Here is an 18,674-nt window from a genome sequence, read left to right as displayed (position 1 = left end):
TTTGTACACTGGTTTTTTTACACTTAATTTTTATACACTGATTTTCTTTTGCACTGCATTTTTTACACTGATTTTATTTTTATTCTGATGTATTTTTTAAACAGAATTTTTTTTACACTGATTTTTTTTACACTGAATTTTTTTTGTACATTGAATTTTTTTACGCTGATTTTGTTTTTACACTGAACATTTTTACACTAAATATTTATACACTGAATATTTGTACACTGATTTTTTTTTACACTGAATTTTTTTACGTAGCATTTTTTTACATTAAATGTTTTTACACTGAATTTTTAAACACACACATCTTACCAACAATTTTACTTCCACTGAAATTGTCAGCATAATTTGATGTCAAACATGTCAGTCCACAAAATTCAAACGCAAAAAAAATCAGTTAAAATAAAAAAGCTTTCGTAATAAAGACACAAATGAACCTCCATAGTTTCCCACTTTTCCCATCATGCATTGCAGGGAATCTGAATGGGTGTCTTTTTAAAATATGTGCTGTGTTTGGACTTTTTTTTTTCAAATATCCACATCTACATATGCACATGATATCTACATCTGCACATCAAATCTACATCTGCACATGATATCTACATGTTCACATGTTATCTACATCTGCACATGATATCTACATCTGCACATGATATCTACATCTGCACATGATATCTACACCTGCACATGATATCTACATCTGCACATGATATCTACATCTGCACATGATATCTACATCTGCACATGATATCTACATCTGCACATGATATCTACATCTCCACACAGACCAACCGTCTCGCACTGCAAAGTTTCTCTCTGGTTTCAGGCGAGGAAAAGACGTTTGTCATCGTTTTGTCAACTTTTGAAAGCTACCTTCTTCTTTTCCCGCCCGTGTGCATCCATTGTCGCCGTGGCGATTGTGTTGTTGCCACGTTCTGGATAGCATCCCCGCCACATGACTTTGGCCGCTCCGTCATTCAGCCCCGAAACTTTGCCGCTTTTTCAGGCCGGAAAGCAATTTGTTGGATCCCGAGCCGCACAAAGAGTCAGTTTCTTTGTGGCCGAGGAGCTATGAATTATGGGATGTCTGGCGTATTGAATGTGATGTTGCGGAGGCGTCTTAGCAACCAACAATGCTCTCTTTTTGAGAAAGGTATTCATTTCATGCGGAGGTGTCCAAACTTTCTTCCAGCGAGGGCCGCACACTGAAAAAGCAAAGAATGTGGCGACTATTTTGATCATTTATATTTTAAAAACCATTACAATTTATCGATTTTAAAAAAAAATGTCTTAGTCATAAAATGTCTAAAAATAAGTAATGTAGTTGTTTTTTTTCAACGCCTAAATCTCTCGATCAACTTCAGATCTATCTATCGATTACACGTTTATACATATGAAAAAGCAAAGAATGTGGCGGCTATTTTGATCATTTACATTTTAAAAACCATTGCAATTTATCGATTTAAAAAAAAAATTGTCGTAGTCATAAAATGTCTAAAAATAAGTAATTTAGTTGGGGTTTTTTCAACGCCTAAATCTCTCAATCAACTTCAGATCCATTATCGATTACAAGTTTATACATATTTGATTTTATGCTCTTTGTGTCAGACAAAACTTTGTTTTTTTTATTGCAAACACACAAAATATGCAATGTTTTCCCCCAAAAAATATCTAAAAATGAAGTAAGTAATTGATGTGAAGTCACTGAAGCCTCAAATAGGTCATTGATTCATAACAACATCGATTTGGATTCATCTTTTTGTCCAATAAAACCCTGTTATTTTATGGTAAAAACACAAAATATGCAACACTTTTCCCCCCAAAAAACATTTTCAAAGTGCAATATTTGGTGTGATGTAATTGTAGCCTTAAATAGGTAAATAATTTATAACGTTTGTTTTGCTTCATTATTATTTCATTTAGTAAGAAAAGTTAGAGTACTTTATTGATACATATTATTTCCAGGCTTTCCAGGGCCAAATAAAAAGAAGTGGCACCAGTGCCGTAGAGTGATTTGCCCTGAAACCGGACTGAAAAGGTTCACAGAGATTGTTAGACGCTAAGTATTCATTTAGCTGCTCTGCAACAATTTTTTCGAGGATTTTCGAAATAAAGGGAAGGTGTTTACCATGAGGTCAGGATGGAGGTTAGGTCTTTTGAGCAGAGGATGAATAACCGCTTTCTTGAATGCTAGGGGAACAGTGCCATAATTACAGTAATATTATTGCATCAATTACAATAGTATTACATACATTACAACAGTATTATAACATCAATTACAACAGTATTATAACATCAATTACGACAGTATTATTACATAAATTACAACAGTATTTCATCAATTACAACAGTATTATTACATAATTACCACAGTATTATTACATAATTACAACAGTATTATTATATCAATTACAACAGTATTATTACATACTTACAACAGTATTATTACATAATTACAATAGTATTATTATATCAATTACAACAGTATTATAACATTAATTACAACAGTATTATTACATAATTACAACAGTATTATTATATCAATTACAACAGTATTATTACATAATTACCACAGTATTATTACATAAATTACACCAGTATTATTACATTAATTACAACAGTATTATTACATAATTACCACAGTATTATTACATCAATTACAACAGTATTATTATATCAATTACAACAGTATTATTACATTAATTACAACAGTATTATTACATAATTACCACAGTATTATTACATAATTACAACAGTATTATTATATCAATTACAACAGTATTATAACATTAATTACAACAGTATTATTACATAATTACAACAGTATTATTATATCAATTACAACAGTATTATTACATAAATTACACCAGTATTATTACATTAATTACAACAGTATTATTACATAATTACCACAGTATTATTACATAATTACAACAGTATTATAACATTAATTACAACAGTATTATTATATCAATTACAACAGTATTATTACATAATTACCACAGTATCATTACATAATTACAACAGTAATGTTATATCAATTACAACAGTATTATAACATTAATTACAACAGTATTATTACATAATTACAACAGTATTATTATATCAATTACAACAGTATTATTACATAATTACCACAGTATTATTACATAATTACAACAGTATTATTATATCAATTACAACAGTATTATAACATTAATTACAACAGTATTATTACATAATTACAACAGTATTATATAAATTACAACAGTATTACATAATTACAACAGTATTATATCAATTACAACAGTATTACATAATTACAACAGTATTATTACATAATTACAACAGTATTATTATATCAATTACAACAGTATTATTACTTAATTACAACAGTATTATATCAATTACAACAGTATTACATAATTACAACAGTATTATATCAATTACAACAGTATTACATAATTACAACAGTATTATTACATAATTACAACAGTATTATTATATCAATTACAACAGTATTATAACATTAATTACAACAGTATTATTACATAATTACAACAGTATTATTATATCAATTACAACAGTATTATTACATAATTACAACAGTATTATATCAATTACAACAGTATTACATAATTACAACAGTATTATATCAATTACAACAGTATTACATAATTACAACAGTATTATTACATAATTACAACAGTGTTATTATATCAATTACAACAGTATTATAACATTAATTACAACAGTATTATTACATAATTACAACAGTATTATTATATCAATTACAACAGTATTATTACATAATTACAGCATTATTACGTTAAGTACAACATTATTCTTACATAATTACAACAGTATTATTATATCAATTACAACATTATTATTACATAATTACAATAGTATTATTACATAAATTACACCAGTATTATTACATCTGCTTTCTATTTGTGTTGATGTTCATAAAAAAATAAAGTATTTAGAACAGGAATAGTTTTTGCTTTTGTTTAGGTATTGTGTACTAGAACAGTGCCAGAGGAAAGGGATACGTTTATAATATTTAGCACTGATGGACCTAATATTACCAACAGTTCCTTGATAGGTTTCCCGGGAAGTGGGTCGAGTAAACATGTTGTTTGTTTTAACCCACTTACACGCCTTAACAATTCCTCTAATGTTATTTCATCAAAAAGAGAGAGACTATTTTGTATTGCAGTATCCGTCGTATATACAGTCGTATCTGTGTTATTAGAACCCACTTGTAGCTTTAATCTCCTTTCTAATGAGTTACATTTTCTTATTAAAGAAATTCATGAAGTCATCTGCCGAGTGGGTGGAGCTACTGGGAGGATGCTACTGTACTGAACAAATATTTAGGATGGTTTTTGTTGCGGCGGATGAGATTTGAGTAATATTTAGCTTTAGTTAAGGTAAGCATGCGTTTAGTTCTTTTAAATCCGTTCTTTAAATTCAAGTTGTATTTTGCCTCATTCCTGTGAGAATCCTGCGTGCGACCAAAGCATTAAGGAGTGGGACTATCCCGGACTAGCTGCATGTGTGCTCAAACAACCACCAGGAGGGGATAATACCGTATCATCTCTTTTGCTTGACAGGGTGGTTGTGCATTCTTCATTCACGCTTTAAGTGGGGGATCCTCTCCGGGGGCCGCTAAAACATCTGTTTCCCAGCAGCCGTACTCAGTTGTAATACACTTCCCCACCACTTGTGGCAGTAGTGAAAATATAATATGTTTGTTGACCTTTGTGTTAGTTGCATTTTTATGACTAGGGAAGGTTGTTTGGATTGTGGCAGCTAGGTAAATGCTGGTTCAAGTTTTTGATGGTGTTTTCTCCTTCCTCCCCCTCCCAAGCACATCAAATACCCCATCAACCTGCCAAGTGTGGGCCGGGCCAAAGACTACCCGCTCTTCTTCGGGACGGCCATCTTCGCCTTTGAAGGGATTGGAGTGGTAAGTCCAGAAGTGAATGTTTCATATAAGTGGGTAATTTGCTTTAAAGGTACAAACTATTCCCACCTGAAAACTGATAGCATATTTTTCATTGTCAAAACCAATAGAACATTTATTGGAAGCATTCGGGCTCCCCTCAGTTTGAATCAGTGTTTACGGTCCCCAGGGACCCAAAAGGGTCTTAGCCATCAAAGTGTTCAAATAAGTTCTATATTCATGTATTTCTTTTGTAAGTGTATCTTGAAAATGCGCACAACTCTGGTTCAAAGCCATTCCAGCGTGACTTAGGACTCAAACTGGTGACTCTCATCCTGCTCATGTGCGTTCCCAGGTCCTTCCCTTGGAGAACAAGATGCACAGGCCTCAGAGCTTCCCCCTGGTTCTTTACCTGGGAATGGGCATCGTCACCTTCCTCTACATCAGCCTGGGCACCGTCGGGTATTTGTGCTTCGGCGCGGACATCGGCGGCAGTATCACCCTCAACCTGCCCAACTGCTGGTAAGACAATATCATAGTCCTGTTTAGGAGTTATGAGGATTCAGCCATTTATGGAAGGGAACCTTTTATGTAGTATGTGCTGAGAGTCAATGAAGTTCTATCTTTGGATACTCCAGCAAGCTTTTTCACCCTTTGGCTTTTCTTTAATCATTTATGTTTCTATTCTAAGGAGAGGCGACTAGAATGGAAGGTTAACAATTGAACTTATACAAAGGTGTGAAGGCCAAACAATAGCAATATTAGCGTAGGAGAGAGGGCCGAGCCTATCTTGTAAAATGATGGATCAAACTATAAATTAGTAGTATCAGAACTAGAGTGATTCATTCAATTATAACAGTATTATTACATTAATTACAATAGTATTATTACATCATTTACAACAGTATTATTACATAATTACAGTAATATTATTACATCAATTACCACAGTATCATTGCATCTATTACAACAGTATTATTACATCATTTACAACAGTATTATTACATAATTACAGTAATATTATTGCATCAATTACAATAGTATTACATAAATTACAACAGTATTATAACATCAATTACAACAGTATTATAGCATCAATTACGACAGTATTAGTACATAAATTACAACAGTATTATTTCATCAATTACAACAGTATTATAACATCAATTACGACAGTATTATAACATTAATTACAACAGTATTATTACATAATTACAACAGTATTATTGTATCAATTACAACAGTATTATTACATAATTACCACAGTATTATTACATAATTACAACAGTATTATTATATCAATTACAACAGTATTATAACATTAATTACAACAGTATTATTACATAAATTACAACAGTATTATTACATAATTACAACAGTATTATATCAATTACAACAGTATTATTACATAATTACCACAGTATTACTACATAATTACAACAGTATTATTACATAATTACAGTAATATTATTGCATCAATTACAATAGTATTACATAAATTACAACAGTATTATAACATCAATTACGACAGTATTATTACATAATTACAACAGTATTATTATATCAATTACAACAGTATTATTACATATTACCACAGTATTATTACATAAATTACACAGTATTATTACATTAATTACAACAGTATTATTACATAATTACAACAGTATTATTATATCAATTACAACAGTATTATTACATAATTACACCAGTATTATTATATCAATTACAACAGTATTATTACATAAATTACACCAGTATTATTACATCAATTACAACAGTATTATTACATCAATTACCACAGTATTATTACATAAATTACAGCAGTATTATTACATCAATTACAACAGTATTATTACATCAATTACCACAGTATTATTCCATAATTACAACAGTATTATTATATCAATTACAACAGTATTATAACATTAATTACAACAGTATTATTACATAATTACAACAGTATTATTATATCAATTACAACAGTATTATTACATAATTACAGTATTATTACATAAATTACACCAGTATTATTACATAATTACAACAGTATGATTACAGAATTACCACAGTATTATTACATAATTACAACAGTATTATTGTATCAATTACAACAGTATTATAACATTAATTACAACAGTATTATTACATAATTACAACAGTATTATTATATCTATTACAACAGTATTATTACATAATTACCACAGCATTATTACATAATTACAACAGTATTATTATTTTATCAATTACAACAGTATTATAACATTAATTACAACAGTATTATTACATAATTACAACAGTATTATTATATCAATTACAACAGTATTATTACATAATTACAACAGTATTATTATATAAATTACAACAGTATTATTACATAATTACAACAGTATTATTATATCAATTACAACAGTATTATAACATTAATTACAACAGTATTATTACATAATTACAACAGTATTATTATATCAATTACAACAGTATTATTACATAATTACCACAGTATTATTATATAAATTACACCAGTATTATTACATTAATTACAACAGTATTATTGCATAATTACCACAGTATTATTACATAATTACAACAGTATTATTATATCAATTACAACAGTATTCTAACATTAATTACAACAGTATTATTACATCAATTACCACAGTATTATTACATAATTACAACAGTATTATTATATCAATTACAACAGTATTATAACATTAATTACAACAGTATTATTACATAATTACAACAGTATTATTATATCAATTACAACAGTATTATTACATAATTACAGTATTATTACATAAATTACACCAGTATTACATTAATTACCACAGTATTATTACATAATTACCACAGTATTATTACATAATTACCACAGTATTATTACGTTAAGTACAACATTATTATTACATAATTACAACAGTATTATTATATCAATTACAACAGTATTATAACATTAATTACAACAGTATTATTACATAATTACAACAGTATTATTATATCAATTACAACAGTATTATTACATAATTACCACAGTATTATTACATAAATTACACCAGTATTATTACATTAATTACAACAGTATTATTACATAATTACCACAGTATTATTACATAATTACAACAGTATTATTACATTAATTACAACAGTATTATTACATAATTACCACAGTATTATTACATAATTACAACAGTATTATTATATCAATTACAACAGTATTATTACATAATTACCACAGTATTATTACATAAATTACACCAGTATTATTACATTAATTACAACAGTATTATTACATAATTACCACAGTATTATTACATAATTACAACAGTATTATTACATAAATTACACCAGTATTATTACATTAATTACAACAGTATTATTACATAATTACCACAGTATTATTACATAATTATAACAGTATTATTATATCAATTACAACAGTATTATTACATAATTACCACAGTATTATTACATAAATTACACCAGTATTATTACATAATTACAACAGTATTATTATATCAATTACAACAGTATTATTACATAATTACCACAGTATTATTACATAATTACAACAGTATTATTATATCAATTACAACAGTATTATTACATAAATTACACCAGTATTATTACATTAATTACAACAGTATTATTACATAATTACCACAGTATTATTACATAATTATAACAGTATTATTATATCAATTACAACAGTATTATTACATAATTACCACAGTATTATTACATAAATTACCACAGTATTATTACATAATTACAACAGTATTATTATATCAATTACAACAGTATTATTACATAATTACAACAGTATTATATCAATTACAACAGTATTATTATATCAATTACAACAGTATTATTACATAATTACCACAGTATTATTACATAATTACAACAGCATTATTATATCAATTACAACAGTATTATAACATTATTTACAACAGTATTATTACATAATTACAACAGTATTATTATATCAATTACAACAGTATTATTACATAATTACCACAGTATTATTACATAATTACAACAGTATTATTATATCAATTACAACAGTATTAACATTAATTACAACAGTATTATTACATAATTACAACAGTATTATATCAATTACAACAGTATTATTACATAATTACCACAGTATTATTACATAAATTACACCAGTATTATTACATTAATTACAACAGTATTATTACATTAATTACAACAGTATTATTACATAATTACCACAGTATTATTACATAATTACAACAGTATCTTTATATCAATTACAACAGTATTATTATATTAATTACAACAGTATTATTACATAATTACAACAGTATTATTATATCAATTACAACAGTATTATTACATAAATTACACCAGTATTATTACATTAATTACAACAGTATTATTACATAATTACAACAGTATTATTACATAATTACCACAGTATTATTACATAAATTACACCAGTATTATTACGTTAAGTACAACATTATTATTACATAATTACAACAGTATTATTACATAATTACAACAGTATTATTATATCAATTACAACATTATTATTACATAATTACAACAGTATTATTATATCAATTACAACATTATTATTATATAATTACAACAGTATTATTATATCAATTACAACAGTATTATTACATAATTACCACAGTATTATTACATAATTACAACAGTATTATTATATCAATTACAACAGTATTAACATTAATTACAACAGTATTATTACATAATTACAACAGTATTATTATATCAATTACAACAGTATTATTACATAATTACCACAGTATTATTACATAACTACAACAGTATTATTATATCAATTACAACAGTATTATAACATTAATTACAACAGTATTATTACATAATTACAACAGTATTATTATATCAATTACAACAGTATTATTATATCAATTACAACAGTATTATTACATAATTTCAACAGTATTATTATATCAATTACAACAGTATTATAACATTAATTACAACAGTATTATTATATCAATTACAACAGTATTATTACATAATTACAGTATTATTACATAAATTACACCAGTATTATTACATTAATTACCACAGTATTATTACATAATTACCACAGTATTATTACATAAATTACACCAGTATTATTACGTTAAGTACAACATTATTATTACATAATTACAACAGTATTATTATATCAATTACAACAGTATTATAACATTAATTACAACAGTATTATTACATAATTACAACAGTATTATTATATCAATTACAACAGTATTATTACATAATTACCACAGTATTATTACATAAATTACACCAGTATTATTACATTAATTACAACAGTATTATTACATAATTACCACAGTATTATTACATAATTACAACAGTATTATTACATTAATTACAACAGTATTATTACATAATTACCACAGTATTATTACATAATTACAACAGTATTATTATATCAATTACAACAGTATTATTACATAATTACCACAGTATTATTACATAAATTACACCAGTATTATTACATTAATTACAACAGTATTATTACATAATTACCACAGTATTATTACATAATTACAACAGTATTATTACATAAATTACACCAGTATTATTACATTAATTACAACAGTATTATTACATAATTACCACAGTATTATTACATAATTATAACAGTATTATTATATCAATTACAACAGTATTATTACATAATTACCACAGTATTATTACATAAATTACACCAGTATTATTACATAATTACAACAGTATTATTATATCAATTACAACAGTATTATTACATAATTACCACTGTATTATTACATAATTACAACAGTATTATTATATCAATTACAACAGTATTATTACATAAATTACACCAGTATTATTACATTAATTACAACAGTATTATTACATAATTACCACAGTATTATTACATAATTATAACAGTATTATTATATCAATTACAACAGTATTATTACATAATTACCACAGTATTATTACATAAATTACCACAGTATTATTACATAATTACAACAGTATTATTATATCAATTACAACAGTATTATTACATAATTACAACAGTATTATATCAATTACAACAGTATTATTATATCAATTACAACAGTATTATTACATAATTACCACAGTATTATTACATAATTACAACAGCATTATTATATCAATTACAACAGTATTATAACATTATTTACAACAGTATTATTACATAATTACAACAGTATTATTATATCAATTACAACAGTATTATTACATAATTACCACAGTATTATTACATAATTACAACAGTATTATTATATCAATTACAACAGTATTAACATTAATTACAACAGTATTGTTACATAATTACAACAGTATTATATCAATTACAACAGTATTATTACATAATTACCACAGTATTATTACATAAATTACACCAGTATTATTACATTAATTACAACAGTATTATTACATTAATTACAACAGTATTATTACATAATTACCACAGTATTATTACATAATTACAACAGTATCATTATATCAATTACAACAGTATTATTATATTAATTACAACAGTATTATTACATAATTACAACAGTATTATTATATCAATTACAACAGTATTATTACATAAATTACACCAGTATTATTACATTAATTACAACAGTATTATTACATAATTACAACAGTATTATTACATAATTACCACAGTATTATTACATAAATTACACCAGTATTATTACGTTAAGTACAACATTATTATTACATAATTACAACAGTACTATTACATAATTACAACAGTATTATTATATCAATTACAACATTATTATTACATAATTACAACAGTATTATTATATCAATTACAACATTATTATTATATAATTACAACAGTATTATTATATCAATTACAACAGTATTATTACATAATTACCACAGTATTATTACATAATTACAACAGTATTATTATATCAATTACAACAGTATTAACATTAATTACAACAGTATTATTACATAATTACAACAGTATTATTATATCAATTACAACAGTATTATTACATAATTACCACAGTATTATTACATAACTACAACAGTATTATTATATCAATTACAACAGTATTATAACATTAGTTACAACAGTATTATTACATAATTACAACAGTATTATTATATCAATTACAACAGTATTATTATATCAATTACAACAGTATTATTACATAATTACCACAATATTATTACATAATTGCCACAGTATTATTACATAATTACAACAGTATTATTATATCAATTACAACAGTATTATAACATTAATTACAACAGTATTATTACATAATTACAACAGTATTATATCAATTACAACAGTATTATTACATAATTACCACAGTATTATTACATAAATTACACCAGTATTATTACATTAATTACAACAGTATTATTACATTAATTACAACAGTATTATTACATAATTACCACAGTATTATTACATAATTACAACAGTATTATTATATCAATTACAACAGTATTATTATATTAATTACAACAGTATTATTACATAATTACAACAGTATTATTACATAATTACAACAGTATTATTATATCAATTACAACAGTATTATTACATAATTACAACAGTATTATTATATCAATTACAACAGTATTATTACATAAATTACACCAGTATTATTACATTAATTACAACAGTATTATTACATAATTACCACAGTATTATTACATAAATTACACCAGTATTATTACGTTAAGTACAACATTATTATTACATAATTACAACAGTATTATTATATCAATTACAACATTATTATTACATAATTACAACAGTATTATTACATAATTACAACAGTATTATTATATCAATTACAACATTATTATTACATAATTACAACAGTATTATTATATCAATTACAACATTATTATTACATAATTACAACAGTATTATTATATCAATTACAACATTATTATTACATAATTACAATAGTATTATTACATAATTACAACATTATTATTACATAATTACAATAGTATTATTACATAAATTACACCAGTATTATTACATCTGCTTTTTATTTGTGTTGATGTTCACAAACACTTTAAAAAAATAAAGTATTTAGAACAGGAGTAGTTTTTGCTTTTGTTTAGGTATTGTGTACTATTTATTTAGGTATTGTGTACTATTTGTTTAGGTATTGTGTACTATTTGTTTAGGTATTGTGTACTATTTGTTTAGGTATTGTGTACTATTTGTTTAGATGAAACAATTGAATGTACTAAAATAGAATGAGGAAGTAGTTTTAATAATGTCAAATGTAGTGTAAATAGGTATGATCAGTATTGGTATCAGTCTCACTTCCGGATGGTCAAGCATGAAAAGTATCAAGTGGATCATGTTCCTCTGAAGCCTGCTCACCTTCTGCGCCTCGGTCTTTGTCTTGCTCCGTTCAGGACCTACCAGGGCGTCAAGCTTCTCTACTGCTTTGGCATCTTCATCACCTTCGCCCTGCAGTTCTACGTTCCTGCCGAGATCCTCATCCCGCCGCTCGTGGCTCGGGTGTCCGAGAGGTGGGAGACGCCCGTGGACCTGATGCTCCGCACAGTCCTGGTCCTCTTCACATGTAAGTCCTGGTCCTCTTCAGGGGGGGTTTCCACGCATCAACATTAGACACTTGCACCATGGACCCGTTCAATGGCCTCGGTTGTACTTTGTTACAATATGTAATATGTACAATATACACACTGCAAGTATATATATATAATGTAGTAACAGACACCTTCATAACAATATGTAATATGTACAATATACACACTGCAAGTATATATATAATGTAGTAACAGACACCTTCATAACAATATGTAATATGTACAATATACACACTGCAAGTATATATATAATGTAGTAACAGACACCTTCATAACAATATGTAATATGTACAATATACACACTGCAAGTATATATATAATGTAGTAACAGACACCTTCATAACAATATGTAATATGTACAATATACACACTGCAAGTATTTATATATAATGTAGTAACAGACACCCTCATAACAATATGTAATGTGTACTTTTTGACATTGTCATAATGTGTAGAATTTTGAGGACATAAATGAATGTATTTCATTTTAAAAAAAAGTGTGTGATAGTGAGGACGTGTGTGTTGTGTTTGTGTGATTGTGAGGACGTGTGTGTTGTATGTGTGTGATAGTGAGGACGTGTGTGTCGTGTTTGTGTGATTGTGAGGACGTGTGTGTTGTATGTGTGTGATTGTGAGGACGTGTGTGTTGTATGTGTGTGATAGTGAGGACGTGTGTGTTGTATGTGTGTGATTGTGAGGACGTGTGTTTGTGAGGACGTATGTGTTGTATGTGTTTGATTGTGAGGACGTGTGTGATTGTGAGGACGTGTGTGTTGTATGTGTGTGATTGTCAGGACATGTGTTGTGTTTGTGTGTTTGTGAGGACGTGTGTGTTGTATGTGTGTGATTGTCAGGACGTGTGTTGTGTTTGTGAGGACGTGTGTGTTGTATGTGTGTGATTGTCAGGACGTGTGTTGTGTTTGTGAGGACGTGTGTGTTGTATGTGTGTGATTGTGAGGACGTGTGGGTTGTATGTGTGTGATTGTGAGGACGTGTGTGTTGTATGTGTGTGATTGTGAGGACGCGTATGTTGTATGTGTGTGGTTGGGGGACGTGTGTGTTGTATGTGTGTGATTGTCGGGACGTGTGTGTCGTGTTTGTTTGTTTGTGAGGACGTGTGGGTTGTATGTGTGTGATTGGGGGACGTGTGTGTTGTATGTGTGTGATTGTCAGGACGTGTGTTGTGTTTGTGTGTTTGTGAGGACGTGTGTGTTGTATGTGTGTGATTGTGCGGACGTGTTTGTGTGATTGTGAGGACGTGTGTGTTGTATGTGTCGTGATTGTGAGGACGTGTATGTTGTATGTGTGTGATTGTGAGGGCGTGTGTGTTGTATGTGTGTGATTGTGAGGACGTGTGTGTTGTATGTGTGTGATTGTGAGGACGTGTATGTTGTATGTGTGTGGTTGGGGGACGTGTGTGTTGTATGTGTGTGATTGTCGGGACGTGTGTGTCGTGTTTGTTTGTTTGTGAGGACGTGTGGGTTGTATGTGTGTGATTGGGGGACGTGTGTGTTGTATGTGTGTGATTGTCAGGACGTGTGTTGTGTTTGTGTGTTTGTGAGGACGTGTGTGTTGTATGTGTGTGATTGTGCGGACGTGTTTGTGTGATTGTGAGGACGTGTGTGTTGTATGTGTCGTGATTGTGAGGATGTGTATGTTGTATGTGTGTGATTGTGAGGGCGTGTGTGTTGTATGTGTGTGATTGTGAGGACGTGTGTGTTGTATGTGTGTGATAGTGAGGATGTGTGTGTCGTGTTTGTGTGATTGTGAGGGTGCGTGTGTTGTATGTGTGTGATTGTGAGGATGTCTGTGTTGTATGTGTGTGATAGTGAGGACGTGTGTGTCGTGATTGTGAGGACGTGTGTGTTGTATGTGTGTGATAGTGAGGACGTGTGTGTTGTATGTGTGTGATTGTGAGGACGTGTGTGTTATATGTGTGTGATAGTGAGGACGTGTGTGTCGTGTTTGTGTGATTGTGAGGGTGCGTGTGTTGTATGTGTGTGATTGTGAGGATGTCTGTGTTGTATGTGTGTGATAGTGAGGACTTGTGTGTTATATGTGTGTGATAGTGAGGACGTGTGTGTCGTGTTTGTGTGATTGTGAGGGTGCGTGTGTTGTATGTGTGTGATTGTGAGGATGTCTGTGTTGTATGTGTGTGATAGTGAGGACGTGTGTGTCGTGATTGTGAGGACGTGTGTGTTGTATGTGTGTGATTGTGAGGACTTGTGTGTTATATGTGTGTGATAGTGAGGACGTGTGTGTCGTGTTTGTGTGATTGTGAGGAGTGTGTGAGTTGTGTTTGTGTTTGTAAAGGGTGTGTGTGTTGTATTTGTGTGTTTGTGAGTGTGTGTGTGTGTGTTGTGTTTGTAGAATGTGTAAAAAGTGAAGCGTTGTGAATCCTCTCCGCACGTGCCGTGTATGGCAAAATAGGTTTTAGTCTTACTTAGTACCTGTGTGAATATATTTCTTCCTGCTGGTGAGGAGACACAATCAGCGCCTGCCTTCACCCAGCAAACATTGTGCAGCATGACTCCGTCCCACACCATTAGAGGAGGACGGATGAGGCATTTGTGGAAGGAATGGAATGTTCCGGCATGTACGGCTGGCCCTCATAACCACCTGGCATAACCGCCTAAGAGTGAGGGCCGTCAAATGACTTTGGAAATACATAGCTGAGGGCTCGCTCGCTGGCGGGGTGCTGCACACACACACACACACACACACACACACACACACACACACACACACACACACACTACTATAATGAGCTGGAGCAGGGGTGTCCAAAGTACAAGTAGTAGTAGTTGACGCCAGAAAAAAAGGGTGGTTTGCAAAACCTGGAATTCTGGAAAATCCTGGAATTTTTTTTTGAACTTGTAAAAATGATAGTTTGAATGTCCAGGATGGTTGGAATGGGTTGGAAAATGTGGAAATTGTGCAACTTGGAAAAATGTCCCATTCATTTTGAATGGGCCTGAAAACTGGGAATTCTTGGAAATCCGGGAATTTTTTTTGAATTGTTGAAGGAGAGCACACCATTTTGAAAATGTTGAATACTTTGGAGTTGCAACGGTTTGAATCGGATGAAAAATTGTGGAACTTTGAAAAATGTCTCATTGATTTCAATGGGAATTTCATGAAAATGTGGGAATTTTGGGAAAAGCTAGAATTTTTTTTTTGAATTTGGAGGTGATCTTCCTTTTTCATTGTCCCATTTAAAGCAGCAGCTAAACAGGCCCAGAGCATAATACTACCACCACCATGCTTGACGGTAGGCATGGTGTTCCTGGGATTAAAGGCCTCACCTTTTCTCCTCCAAACATATTGCTGGGTATTGTGGCCCAAACAGCTCACTTTTTGTTTCATGTGACATCACATGGACAAAGATAAGACCTTCTGGAGGAAAGTTCTGTGGTCTTAATGAAGTCAGATTAATCAATTTGGATTAATCCTGATTATTCACAAAGTATTAAGTTGCCTGCGTGATTTCAATGAGCGTCAAAATGTCAAGTCAATGAAAAAGGAACAAATGCAATCTTATTGTCAGGACAGATCAGACAGAAATAAATGTTTATATCGGATTATTGCAATGTTTTTGACATTAATCGCACCAGTTAACTCCTCACTTCTGACAGCCCTGCTTAATACGTCACAATGTTCCACCTAACAAATGTTCCACCTAACAAATGTTCCAACAAACAAATATTCCACCAAACAAATGTTCCACCAAACAAATGTTCCAACAAACAAATGTTCCACCTCGCAAATGTTCCACCTAGCAAATGTTCCACCTAACAAATGTTCCACCTAACAAATGTTCCAACAAACAAATATTCCACCAAACAAATGTTCCACCTAGCAAATGTTCCACCTAACAAATATTCCACCTAACAAATGTTCCAACAAACAAATGTTCCACCAAACAAATGTTCCAACAAACAAATATTCCACCAAACAAATGGTCCACCTAACAAATGTTCCACCTAACAAATGTTCCACCTAACAAATGTTCCAACAAACAAATATTCCACTAAACAAATGTTCCACCAAACAAATGTTCCAACAAACAAATATTCCACCAAGCAAATGTTCCACCTAACAAATGTTCCACCAAACAAATGTTCCACCTAACAAATGTTCCAACAAACAAATATTCCACTAAACAAATGTTCCACCAAACAAATGTTCCAACAAACAAATATTCCACCAAGCAAATGTTCCACCTAACAAATGTTCCACCTAACAAATGTTCCAACCAAATGTTCCTTCTTACAAATGTTCCACCAAACAAATGTTCCACCAAACAAATGTTCCACCTAACAAATGTTCCACCTAACAAATGTTCCACCTAACAAATGTTCCACCAAACAAATGTTCCACCTAACAAATGTTCCACCTAAATGTTCCACCAAACAAATATTCCACCAAACAAATGTTCCACCTAACAAATGTTCCAACCAAATGTTCCTTCTTACAAATGTTCCACCAAACAAATGTTCCACCAAACAAATGTTCCACCAAACAAATGTTCCAACCAAATGTTCCACCTAACAAATGTTCCACCTAACAAATGTTCCACCTAACAAATGTTCCACCTAACAAATGTTCCACCTAACAAATGTTCCAAAAAACAAATATTCCACCAAACAAATGTTCCACCAAACAAATGTTCCAACAAACAAATGTTCCACCTCGCAAATGTTCCACCTAGCAAATGTTCCACCTAACAAATGTTCCAACAAACAAATATTCCACTAAACAAATGTTCCACCTAACAAATGTTCCACCTAACAAATATTCCACCTAACAAATGTTCCAACAAACAAATGTTCCACCAAACAAATGTTCCAACAAACAAATATTCCACCAAACAAATGTTCCACCTAACAAATGTTCCACCTAACAAATGTTCCACCTAACAAATGTTCCAACAAACAAATATTCCACTAAACAAATGTTCCACCAAACAAATGTTCCAACAAACAAATATTCCACCAAGCAAATGTTCCACCTAACAAATGTTCCACCAAACAAATGTTCCACCTAACAAATGTTCCAACAAACAAATATTCCACTAAACAAATGTTCCACC

General features: G+C 29.7%; 1 protein-coding gene across 3 annotated transcripts in view; it reads left to right on the top strand.

Annotated features, from left to right (window-relative positions):
- The window catches only part of slc36a1 (solute carrier family 36 member 1), a 532,187-nt gene that overhangs the window by 46,796 nt on the left and 466,717 nt on the right, over positions 1-18,674 (top strand). For all 3 annotated transcript variants that reach the window (XR_009816923.1, XM_061976518.1, XM_061976517.1), the window contains exons 9-11: positions 4,859-4,957; positions 5,289-5,455; positions 13,388-13,557. Coding sequence is in view for 2 of the 3 variants with exons in the window: in XM_061976518.1 (XP_061832502.1) it covers positions 4,859-4,957; positions 5,289-5,455; positions 13,388-13,557 (436 nt within the window). In the remaining variant the exon portion in view is untranslated. The remainder of the gene's footprint in view (positions 1-4,858; positions 4,958-5,288; positions 5,456-13,387; positions 13,558-18,674) is intronic.

This window comes from Nerophis lumbriciformis, linkage group LG16, assembly GCF_033978685.3.
Source record: "Nerophis lumbriciformis linkage group LG16, RoL_Nlum_v2.1, whole genome shotgun sequence".
Lineage (NCBI taxonomy): Eukaryota > Metazoa > Chordata > Actinopteri > Syngnathiformes > Syngnathidae > Nerophis > Nerophis lumbriciformis.
Note: the sequence above shows the minus strand (reverse complement) of the source record. Positions and strands in the feature narration are given on the sequence as shown.